General features: G+C 44.3%; 1 protein-coding gene across 5 annotated transcripts in view; it reads right to left on the reverse strand.

The window, feature by feature from the left end:
- Positions 1 to 12917, reverse strand: part of NCOA1 (nuclear receptor coactivator 1) — a 755746-nt gene that overhangs the window by 139702 nt on the left and 603127 nt on the right. For all 5 annotated transcript variants that reach the window (XM_082251137.1, XM_082251140.1, XM_082251139.1 and 2 more), the window contains one exon: positions 8893 to 8993. In XM_082251137.1, coding sequence (XP_082107263.1) covers positions 8893 to 8993 — 101 coding nt within the window. The remainder of the gene's footprint in view (positions 1 to 8892; positions 8994 to 12917) is intronic.

Here is a 12917-nt window from a genome sequence, read left to right on the forward strand (position 1 = left end):
AGGATCTGATAAAAAATGTTGCTCTACATAAAGATGGCCTAGGCTTTAAGAAGATTACAAAGACCCTCAAACTGAGCTGCAGCACGGAGGCCAAGACCATACAACGTTTAACAGGACAGGTTCCACTCAGAACAGGCCTCGCCATGGTCGACCAAAGAAGTGGAGTGCACATGCTCAGCGTCCTATACAGAGGTTGTCTTTGGGAAATAGACATCTGAGTGCTGCCAACATTGCTGCAGAGGTTCAAGGTGTGGGGGGTGGGGGGATCAGCCTGTCAGTGCTCAGACCATACGTCGCACACTGCATCAAACTGATCTGCATGGCTGTCGTCCCCGAAAGAAACCTCTTCTAAAGATAATTCACAAGAAAGTCCGCAAACAGTTTGCTGAAGACAAGCAGACTAAGGACATGGATTACTGGAACCATGTCCTGTGGTCTCATGGGACCAAGATAAACCTATGTGGTTCAGATGGTGTCAAGCGTGTGTGGTGGCAACCAGGTGAGGAGTACAAAGACAAGTGTGTCTTGCCTACAGTCAAGCATGGTGGTGGGAGTGTCATGGTCTGGGGCTGCATGAGTGCTGCCGACACTGGGGAGCTACAGTTCATTGAGGGAACCATGAATGCCAACATGTACTGTGACATACTGAAGCAAAGCATGATCCCCTCCCTTCAGAGACTGGGCCGCAGGGCAGTATTACAACATGATAATGACCCCAAACACACCTCCATGACAACCCCTGCCTTGCTACAGAAGCTGAGGGTAAAGGTGATGGACTGGCCAAGCATGTCTCCAGACCTAAACCCTATTGAGCATCTGTGGAGCATCCTCAAACGGAAAAGGTGGAGGAGCGTAAGGTCTCTAACATCCACCAGCTCTGTGATGTCATCATGGAGGAGTGGAAGAGGACTCCAGTGGCAACCTGTGAAGCTCTGGTGAACTCCATGCCCAAGAGGGTTAAGGCAGTGCTGGAAAATAATGGCGGCCACACATAATAATAAGGTGTATATTCTTATGACTAAGCGCTTGTGACGTGAAACGCATCAGCGTTTGTTTGTTCCTTGCCTTGAGGAGCTGTAATGTGCTTTTTATTGATGGGAAATATTTCATTAATAAAAGCACATCACCGCTTCTCAAGGCAAGGAACAAACATTAACTAAAATCCTAATGTGAAAGGTGGCAACCATACAGTATAGGTAACCTTCCAACAGTCTAGGACAGCCATTCCCAAGCCAAGGTCCATCAAAAACCAGGGTTCCTTCAGAGGTTAGAGGTTCCTTGAGATGTGGCTGACTGACCCCCCCATTTGATGGGCCAATACCATTTGGCAGAACCAGCTGCTGGACACCAATGGTCCTTTTACTTGTGTGTAAGGATGGCATGCTGACCACCTCTGTATGGGGGATGTTCTTCCCACTGGCCACCAAAGTAAAAGAAAAATTCTTCCCATTGACCATCAATGTAAGTTGAACATTCTTCCTATTAGCCATCAATGTGAGCAAGGCATTCCTCCCACTAGCCTCCGAATTAAGGGGCATTCTTCCCACTAGCCTCTGAAGGGGCATTCTTCCCACTAGCCTCCGAATTAAGGGGCATTCTTCCCACTAGCCTCCGAATTAAGGGGCATTCTTCCCACTAGCCTCCGAATTAAGGGGCATTCTTCCCACTAGCCTCCGAATTAAGGGGCATTCTTCCCACTAGCCTCCGAATTAAGGGGCATTCTTCCCACTAGCCTCCGAATTAAGGGGCATTCTTCCCACTAGCCTCCGAATTAAGGGGCATTCTTTCCACTAGCCTCCGAATTAAGGGGCATTCTTCCCACTAGCCTCCGAATTAAGGGGCATTCTTCCCACTAGCCTTCGAATTAAGGGGCATTCTTCCCACTAGCCTCCGAATTAAGGGGCATTCTTCCCACTAGCCTCTGAATTAAGGGGCATTCTTCCCACTAGCCTTCGAATTAAGGGGCATTCTTCCCACTAGCCTCCGAATTAAGGGGCATTCTTCCCACTAGCCTCCGAATTAAGGGGCATTCTTCCCACTAGCCTCCGAATTAAGGGGCATTCTTCCCACTAGCCTCCGAATTAAGGGGCATTCTTCCCACTAGCCTCCGAATTAAGGGGCATTCTTCCCACTAGCCTCCGAATTAAGGGGCATTCTTCCCACTAGCCTCCGAATTAAGGGGAATTCTTCCCACTAGCCTCCGAATTAAGGGGCATTCTTCCCACTAGCCTCCGAATTAAGGGGTATTCTTCCCACTAACCTCCGAATTAAGGGGCATTCTTCCCACTAGACTCCGAATTAAGGGGCATTCTTTCCACTGACCACCATTGAAAAGGGCAATGATCCCAAATGAATTGGTTTTAACAAGGATTCCCTCGAGACCTAAAAATTATTTGAAGGGTTAAGAAGGTTAAAATTATATTAAAGGTTATTTAAAAAACAAAAAAACCAAACATGTTATACTAACCTGCTCTGTGTTTTGCACAGAGCAGCCCTGATCCTCCTCTTCTCAGGTCCCCCGCTGGCACTCCTGGATATGGGGTCACTGGTGCATGCTCGCTCCTGAGCCCTGCTCTTTCCGTCCATAAGGCACATAGAAGCAGGGCTCGGTCCCCTCCCCTTAGGCGCTCACTAGCTGTGATTGGCGGCAGTGGGAGCCAATGGCTCCTGCTGCTTTGTCTCAGACAACGAGAGAGAGACCCCGTGCACATTGCTGGATCAAGAGGGGGCTCTGGTGAGTACTGGGGGTGGGGGGTGGTCTGGGGGGGGGGGGCTGTGGGAGAAGCAGCACACAGAAGGTTTTCTTTTACCTTACTGCATAGAATGCATCAAGGTCAATGACCTTCAGCCTATACAACCACTTTAAGGCTGGTCCAGGAACCCTCTCTCAACCGTTTACCCAAGAGGAACCCTTAAAATAATTTTCAGGTCTCTGAGAAACTCTTTTAAAACCATTCATCAGAGATCAGCGGCTTTGGCCCTGGAACTATGAGGGTTCTTCAAAAGGATTCCGCACTTTAGTTAACTCTATTAAAAAAGCAGAAACGTTTTGAAGACCCTTCGTACGTAGGCACCATCAGACGAAAGATCAACTAGCCACAGCTCTAGGAACCACGAGCAACTACCAGAGGAACCCAAGGGTAACACAGAATCCTGGTTGACAATGGCTGGTCTAGGAGAAGAATCTGGAAGCTTGTACTGTATTCTCTGGAGTCCCTGGCTATACATGGCCATATCTACACAAACTTTGCCCAAAATAAGAGGCATTGGCGTGAAATGTTCAGATGTTCAGGACACCTGGCTAATGCGTTTATCAGGGATAGTTCTCAAGGACCTGTTAACAGTACGGAAGGCACCGTACAATCAGCAGCTGGTAACGTGTGAGGGCGCACACATTCTGGAAAGCCAAGGACTAACTTCATACCACTCAGCTGCCCTGCACCTGCTCTCTCTGACCTCCAGATGTGACTTTCCCACATGGTGAGTGATGATAACCCTATTTCTACGGACGGACCTGGGACAAATCTCCAGGACAAAACCCTTTTGTCCATCTCTCCTACATGGCCGTCCCCTCTTCTAGGTAAAACAACTTAAAAGAAACAGCCAGGATGTCTCAACAGTACACAATCACCCTTTAATTATGTAAATATAATATATATTTTATTAACATTATTATTAACAACATTTATAATCATTTATTTTTATTATCAACAAAAACAGTAAAATAATTATTATTATTTATTTTTATTATTAATAATAATAATAATAATAATAATAATATATTATTATTATTTTATTAATATGTATTCATAATAATAATTCTAAATTATATCCTTTATTATATTCTTTGCCTAATAATTATGTTCTAATTTATAATTACATATTCTTTTATCTATGTATAACCTATTACATCGATTAGTAATGATCATCACATACAGGACTTTTCGGCATCTTTTAGATAAAACAACTTTAAAGCAAATCTGCTAGGATGTCTCAATAGTAAGTAATCACCCTTTAATTAATTAATTATATTTTTACAGGGGTCTTCAAACTATGGCCCTCCAGTTGTTCAGGAACTACAATTCCCATCATGCTCAGTCATGTCTGTGAATGTCAGAGTTTTGCAATATCTCATGGGATGTGTAGTTCCACAACAGCTGGAGGGCGGTAGTTTGAGGATCCCCGAATTATGTCAAACTGGCAGCACTCCAGCTGTTGCAGAACTACAAGTCCCATCATGCCTCTGCCTGTGGGAGTCATGCTTGTAACTGTCAGCCTTGCAATGCCTCATGGGACTTGTAGTTCGGTAACAGCTGGAGGGCTGCCAGTTTGACACCTCTGAAATACATTTTATTATTATTATTATTAACAATAAAAGTTATAAGATTTTATTTTTATTTTATTATCAACAAAAACAGTAAAAATAATTATTTATTTTTCTTATTAATAATAATAATAATAATAATAATAATAATAATAATAATAATAATTTGTTTATATTATATTTATTAATATGATGATTCCTAATTATCTTCTTTATTGTATTCTATACCCGATAATCATGTTATAATTTATAATTACAAACTCTGTTATCTATGTATACTTATTAGATCTGTTAGCAATGATCATCACATACGGGACTTTTTTGGTGTCCCCCTCCTTTAGATAAAACAACTTTAAAGCAACTCTGCTGGGATGTCTCAATAGTACATAATCACCCTTTAATTATGTAATTATTATATAGTTATTATAATTATTATTATCAACATTTTTTTTTTTTTATACAGGATCCAGTTAACCTACCAGCATGTCTTTGGAGTGTGGGAGGAAACCCAAGCAGGCACAGGGAATTATTAACATTTTTTAATCATTATCAATAATAATAATAATAATAATCATGTATTATTATTTTATTTTTGTTTATTAATTTATTAATAATGATTCTTAGTTATCTTCTTTATTGTATTCTATACCTAATAATTGTGTTATAATTTTGAATTACAAATTCTGTTATCTATGTATACTTATTAGATTTGTTAGCGATAATCATCACATACGGGACTTTTTGGTGTCCCCTCTTTTAGATAAAACAACTTTAAAGCCTTTAATTATTAGTAATTATTATATAGTTATTATTATTATTATTCATAACATGTTTTATCATTATCAATAATAACAATATTATTAATAATAATAATAATAATAATAAGACATTTATTATTATTAATAATAATAATATTTTATTGATTAAACAATAATGTTAAATAATAATACATTAATTATTAATGTATTTATTGATATGTTATGTCTAATAATTATGTAATAGTTTATAATAACAAATTCTATTATCTATTAGTAATAATCATCACATAGGGGACATTTTGTTCTCTATGTGGTGAAAAATAAAGTTTTTCTAAATGTAACAAAATAGGGTAACACACACAACCATATAAACCCCCCCCCCCAAAAAAAAAAAACATACATTTTTTGCTTCCTCTAACCCCCACATACACACATGTACAGGCGCAAATACACGCGTCAGGATACACGCGGCACATTGCTGCGCTCGCCGTGAGATCAAAGATTCTCAGCCCATTATTCACGGTTACCTATAATTGATGACCTGTGGGGGCGGGGGGGGGGGGGGGGGGCTTTTAAAGTGCCACCTATGGAAGATACAGGGTACCAAAGTTTGTCGTCTTTCAGCGCAATTTTAATCCTTGACAAGTTGGGTATTTATTTACTTGACGCGACCTCACCTTTTATATATATTTATTAAAATTGTTTTATACATTTTTTTTCAAAAAATAAATTGGGCAATATGTAATGTGTGTTAAAATGAACTTGCGCGTACTTTGTACTCATTCTTCGCATTCCTTAAACCTTTGCGTAAATATCGCCCGGCATAAAATAAGATTGGAACTAGCGTTATTTTATTCTCTGGGGTCTCTGCTTTTAGAAAATATATATTTTGGGGGGGGGGGGGGGTGTTTGTGTAATCTTCAGGCCTGAAATTATATTTTTTTAAACATCTGTGAAAAAAATAAAATAAAATATAAATTGCAAAAACGTCTCTGGCAGTGAAAGGGTAACGGATCTCTCGGTTGTATCGCCGGGAGGAATACTTTGTATCTTTGTGATTTTGTCATTCTATTTTTATCCCATCAATAAACTGATAGCCAATCCCATTTGATCAATAAAAAAAAAAAAAAAAGATGTATATGGTGTCACGGGATGTATATGGTGTCATGGGATATATATGGTGTCACGGGATGTCCATGGTCTGCTCATAGAGAGAGAGCTGAGTACAATGTATCTGATAGGAGTGTAGCATATCCATAATATGGGGGAGGTGTTCCGTAGTTCAGAGTGGGAACAGAGAACAATGTAACTGATAGGAGTGTAGCACAGGAAGGTATCCGTGTTGTCACCTTAGGACTGGACTACAGAACACCTCCCCATCTTCTCATCTCCAAACATGGGGAGGTGTTCTGTAGTTCAGAGAGAGAGAACTGGGTACAATGTAACTGATAAGAGCATAGCACAGGAAGGCATCAGTGTTGTCACCTAAAGGGCTGGACTACAGAACACCTCCCACCTCTTCTTATCTCCCTAACATGGTTCAGGAGGTGTTCTGTAGTTCAGAGAGATAGAGATGGGTATAATGTAACTGATAAGAGTGTAGCAAAGAAAGGAATCAATGTTGTCATCTTAGGACTGGACTACAGAACACCTCCCCTCTTCTCTTCATAACATGGGGAGGTGTTCTTTAGTTCAGAGAGAGAGAGAGAGAGAGAGAGCTGGGAAGAAATGTACCTGATAGGAGTGTAGCACAGGAAGGTATCCATGTTGTGACCTTAGGACTGGACTACAGAGCACCTCCCCATTGTCTCATCACCAAACATGGGGAGGTGTTCTGTAGTTCAGAGAGAGAGAGAACTGGGTACAATGTAACTGATAAGAGCATAGCACAGGAAGGCATCAGTGTTGTCACCTAAAGGGCTGGACTACAGAACACCTACCACCTCTTCTCATCTCCCTAACATGGTTCAGGAGGTGTTCTGTAGTTCAGAGAGGAAGAGAGCGATGGGTATAATGTCACTGATAGGAGTGTAGCTAAGAAAGCAATCAATGTTGTCATCTTAGGACTGGACTACAGAACACCTCCCCCTCTTCTCATCTTCATAACATGGGGAGGTGTTCTGTAGTTCAGAGAGAGAGAGCTGGGAACAATGCACCTGATAGGAGTGTAGCACAGGAAGGCATCAGTGTTGTCACCTTAGGACTGAACTACAGAACACCTCCCCCTCTTCCTATCCCCATAAGATGGGGAGGTGTTCTGTAGTTCAGAGTGTGAACTGGGAACAATGTAACTGATAGGAGTGCAGCACAAGAAGCTGGAGTTACAGGGATTTCTTACAGATATCAAACAGGTGTGGCGGCTGCATTCGTTTTTTTTTACTACTTTATTTTCACCCAGTAATCCTGCCAGTAACACACTTCCTGTGTTAGGGTGACAGCGCTCACTCTTGTGACCCTATGACAGGACTACAAAACACCTCCCCAACCCCCTCGTTCAACTTACTCTGCAACATAGGTGGAAGGTGTTCTGTAGGTCAGAGTGAGGACTGGAAAGAATGCCACTGATAGGAGTGCAGCACAGGAAGAGATCAGCTGATGGGATTTCTGGCAGGATCAACAATAAGGCAAGAGAGACATGGCAGGTGGGAGGGGCTTATATATACACCTTATGTTAGGCCCAGTGATGTCGTCACGGGGTCTCTGTGTCTCTCTATAGTAAAACATGGCTGGTGGGAGGGGCTTGTACACCCTTTTTTTAGGCCCAGTGATGTCATCGCCAGCAGGGTGCTGTACAAGTAAACACGCACATATCCTTTACCAGCCTTCACTTCATCCCCAGCACCTGAAACATGTTAGAATGCTAATACCCTGTGTAATGCAAGAGAGACATGGCAGGTGGGAGGGGCTTTCATACCTTATTTTAGGCCCAGTGATGTCATCGCTAGGTCTCTGTGCTTCTCTATGCAGTCCAGGGTTAAAAAAATGGCAGGTGGGAGGGGCTTTTATACCTTATTTTAGGCACAGTGATGTCATCACTAGGTCTCTGTGCTTCTCTATGCAGTCCAGGGTGAACATGGCAGGTGGGAGGGGCTTTTATACCTTAGTTTAGACCCATTGATATAATCGCTAGGTCTCTGTGCTTCTCTATGCAGTCCAGGGTGAAAATGGCAGGTGGGAGGGGCTTATATACCTTATTTTAGACCCAGTGATGTCATCACTAGGTCTCTGTGCTTCTCTATGCAGTCCGGTGAGAACATGGCAGGTGGGAGGGGCTTTCATGCCTTAGTTTAGACCCAGTGATGTCATCACTGGGTCTCTGTGCTTCTCTATGCAGCTCAGGGAGAATATGGCGGGTGGGAGAGACCTGAACATTGCTTTCTGAAAACCAGCCCTCTGCCTCAATACTCCTCTCTCGAGCCCTCGGCCATTATGCCATCAGTGGGAGGAGTTATGCAAATGACAAAATGCTTTGATGGGTGGCTTTTAAGGTGGAGGAGTGGGCGTTCTGGACAAGGTTCATTTGCATGCAGACTGCCCTTGGGTAACGCCCATAGCGAGCCTCAGTGATTGAAAGAACTGAAATCCAATGAATGAACGGGACGGGCTGTGAGAAAAGGGCTAGATGATGCTGGACATCCCCCAGCCAGGAAATGAGGCAGCTTCTAATGCACATTGTGAGAAGCTCACAGTGTGCGGTAAAATCAAAGTAAGCCGTTTCGGTCCAGGAGAGGAGCCGATACAACTGTGCTAAACTGAAGCGGAGGCCGTTTATTGAGCTTCAAAGGCCTCTGTGTGTTTTTCCTCACTTACCTCTAAAAGGAGAGGTCCCAGCGACTCCTTCTCGATCATCCCACCGCTGCTGGAGGAGATGTCCGATTTCTGGACGTCGTCATCGATACCCGCAGCTTTCTCTGCAGAACACAAGGGGAAAATCTCAATGAAATACAATGGTAAGTCCAATTAGAACAGAAGTCCTTTGAAGCTGAAGTCCTTTGAAGCTGAACTCTGAGAACACATTAGAAATCACCATTCAATGCAACCAGTATAAAGACCTGAATTGTATCTCACTCAGACTGGAAGAGGGAGGGGCATCGCTGGATCTGATGGGGCCAGCATAGAAAATATATATTGCCATCCCTTCCAATCACAGCAATGGGTGGGGGCCTATGTTGCTACCTTGTCTAAGGCCCCAATCTGCCTTAAAGCAGAGCTCCATCCAATAGTAACAAGATACAAATAAACAGCCAATCAAACGGTGGAATAAAGACAAACAAATACAGCTTTTGCTGCAATATTCACCTTTATTCCAGAGATTTCCCCGGCAGTACCTTTTTTCTGCCACTAGATGTCGTCAATCTGATGGACAACATTGTTCAACCCTCTTCTTCTCACCCTAGACCCTCCCCCCAGCATGTGACTGCACAGTGATAGGAGAAGCAGCGCTGTCATGAGGAGGTCACTCTGCTCTCTCCTCCTATCAGCATGCATTTTGTCAGCACATGAATTGATTGGCTCCTTTTGCTTCTGCCTGTTACACTCCAGCCCGGCTGTACAGAGTCCAGGGGTGTAACTATGAATCATGGAGCCCTATTGCCTGGGCCACCGAAGCCCAAACCAACCTTGACAACCTCCCTAATGAGGCCCTCCCTCCCACCCTGGGTCCTATAGCTGAGGGGTGAGGAGAGGGAGTCCAAGAGTATAACTATGAATCATTGTCCCATAGAGAAATTCAGATGGGCCATGGGACACCAACCTCAACCCAACCTGAACAGCCTCCCTAATGGGGACCGCTCTCACCCCAGGTTCCAGGGGCAACTAACCCCAACTCAACCTGAACAGCCTCCCTAATGGGGCCCGCTCCCACTCCAGGTCCAATGGGCAACCAACCCCAGCCCAACCCGAACAGCCCCCCTAATGGGGCCCCCTCCCACCCCAGGTCCCATGGCCAACCAGCCCCAACTCGACCTGAACAGCCTGCTTAATGGGGTCCCTCCCACCCCAAGTCCCATGGGCCACCAACCCCAACCCAACCTGAACAGCCTCCCTAATGGGGCCCCCTCCCACCCCAGGTCCCATGGGCAACCAACCCCAACTCGACCTGAACAGCCTGCTTAATGGAGTCCCTCCCACCCCAAGTCCCATGGGCCACCAACCCCAACCCAGCCTGAACAGCCTTCCTAATGGGGTCCCCCACCCTCTCCAGGCCCCATAGCCAGAGGTGGGAGGGGGGAGAGAAGGAAGTCAAGGAGTGTAACTAAGAATCATGGAGCTCCATAGCAAAATACTGATGGCCATGGGCCACCAACCCAACCTGAACAGCCTTCCTAATAGGGCCCCTCTCCCACTCCAGGCCCCATAGCCGGATGGAAAAGGAGGGAGTCCAGGGGTGTAACGATGAATCATGGAGCTCCATAGTAAAATACTGATGGCCATGTGCCACCAACCCAACCTGAACAGCCTTCCTAATTGGGCCCCTCTCCCACTCCAGGCACCATAGCCAGGGGAAAAGGAGGGAATCCAGGGGTGCAATGATGAACCATGGAGCCCACAGCAAAATTTAGATAGGCCATGAGATATTAACCCCCAACCCAACCTGAGCAGTCTCCATAACAGGCCCTCCTCCCACTCTACACCCCATAGCCACAGGGGAAAAGGAGGGAGTCCAGGGGTGTAACAATGAATTATGGAACACCATAGTAAAATTTAGATAGGTCATGGGCCACCAACTTCAACCCAACCTAAACAGTCTCCCAAATGGGGCCCCCTCCCAACCCGGGCCCCATAGCCAAAGAGAAGGAGGGAGTCTAGTAACCATGAATCATAGAGCCCCACAGCATGGGCAACAAACCCTACCCCAACATGAACAGCCTCCCTAATGGGGCCCCCTCCCACCTTGGGCCCCATAGCCTTGGAGGGGAACGAGGGATTCAAGGAGTGTAACTATGAATCACAGAGCTCCATAGCACAATTCTGAAGCCCATGGGCCACCAACCCCACCTGAACAGCCTACCTAATGGGGCCCCCTCCCACCCCAGGCCCTATAACCACTACGCTATAGCTACGCCATTGGGGGATTCAATACCAACACGGAAAGGCAGAAGCACCAACCGCCAGGCTGCCAATGTGTAATGGTTCTAAAGCCATCTCAGGTGATGATCATGAGATGTATAAAGGGAAAACCAAGGCTCTCTAACGAGACGGAAGTGCCGACAGTCCCCACAGACCCACTTACAGTAATGGACTTTAATAGTAAATTTCATTACACGCCGCTCTCTTACATCCTAACCTTTAAAAGCTCTTACAGTAAAGAACAGAGATGTGCGCGGAATGCATTCGCCCCGGTCTAATGCGTTCACCTCTCAAGGAGAAACAACCGGTGGGGATCGAGTTCCGCTGCCATTACAATAGTCAACATGGTTACCTTGGAAGAGTAAGGACAACTATCAAAATAAAAAGGATTTTTTAGCTGCGTTTTGTGCCATTGATGGCGACTTCATCCATGGCTTAACTCAGCTCTAGAAAACTCACTGTGGCATTCTGCGGATGAATGCAGACCTCTGAACTATCCGGGATTTGCTAAGACAGTCCCGCAACCTCTGAACTGTCCTGGATTTTCTGGGACAGTCCCGCAACCTCTGAACTCTTCCCTTTGGGACATTATGTTTTGGTCAATTCGACACCGCCAGGTTGCACCTCAGACTGTTCAGGAGCTCAGTGATGTCCTGGTCCAGATCTGGGAGGAAATACCCCAGGACACCATCTGTTGTCTCATTAGGAGCATGCCCCGACGTTGTCAGGCATGCATACAAGCATGTGGGGGCCACACAAACTACTGAGAAATTTCAGCAAAATGGACTAGCCTGCTGCATCATTTTTTCACTTTGATTTTCGGGGTGTCTTTCAATTCAGCCCTCTGTATGGTGATAATTGTCATTTCCATCAAACAATGTGGCATCCTTTCCTTCCTAACACATTACCCAGTCCATACCAGTATAGATCCTAACACATTACCCAGTCCATACCAGTATAGACCCTAACACATTACCCAGTCCACACCACTATAGATCCTAAAACTTTACCCAGTCCATACCAGTATAGATCCTACCACATTACCCAGTCCATACCAGTATAGATCCTAACACATTACCCAGTCCACACCACTATAGATCCTAACACTTTACCCAGTTCATACCAGTATAGATCCTAACACATTACCCAGTCCATACCAGTATAGATCCTAACACATTACCCAGTCCATACCAGTATAGATGCTAACATTATCCAGTCCATACCAGTATAGATCCTAACACATTACCCAGTCCATACCAGTATAGATCCTAACACATTACCCAGTCCATACCAGTATAGATCCTAACACATTACCCAGTCCATACCAGTATAGATCCTAACACATTACCCAGTCCATGCCAGTATAGATATCCAGCATGAGATTTTTCCCATTGAGATCTGATGTGTTTTCAAAGTGTTCCTTTCATTTTTTTGAGCCGTGTTAGTGCTTATATGTTAATGTTAGGCAAATAGTACATGTTTACAGTATATGGTGCTTATATGGTGCCAATATTAGGGGCTTATATGCCAATGTAAGGTAATGTTAGGTGCTTATATGCCAATGTTAGGTAATATTAAGTCTTATATGCCAATGTTAGGTAAAATTAAGTCTTATATGCCAATGTTAGGTAATATTAAGTCTTATATGCCAATGTTAGGTAATATTAAGTGCTTATATGCCAATGGTAGGTAATATTAGGTGCTTATATGCCAATGTTAGGTAATATTAAGTGTTTCTATGCCAATGTTAGATAATATTACGTGCT

The sequence above is a fragment of the Pelophylax lessonae genome (genome assembly GCF_965119305.1).
Source record: "Pelophylax lessonae genome assembly, chromosome: 3".
NCBI lineage: Eukaryota > Metazoa > Chordata > Amphibia > Anura > Ranidae > Pelophylax > Pelophylax lessonae.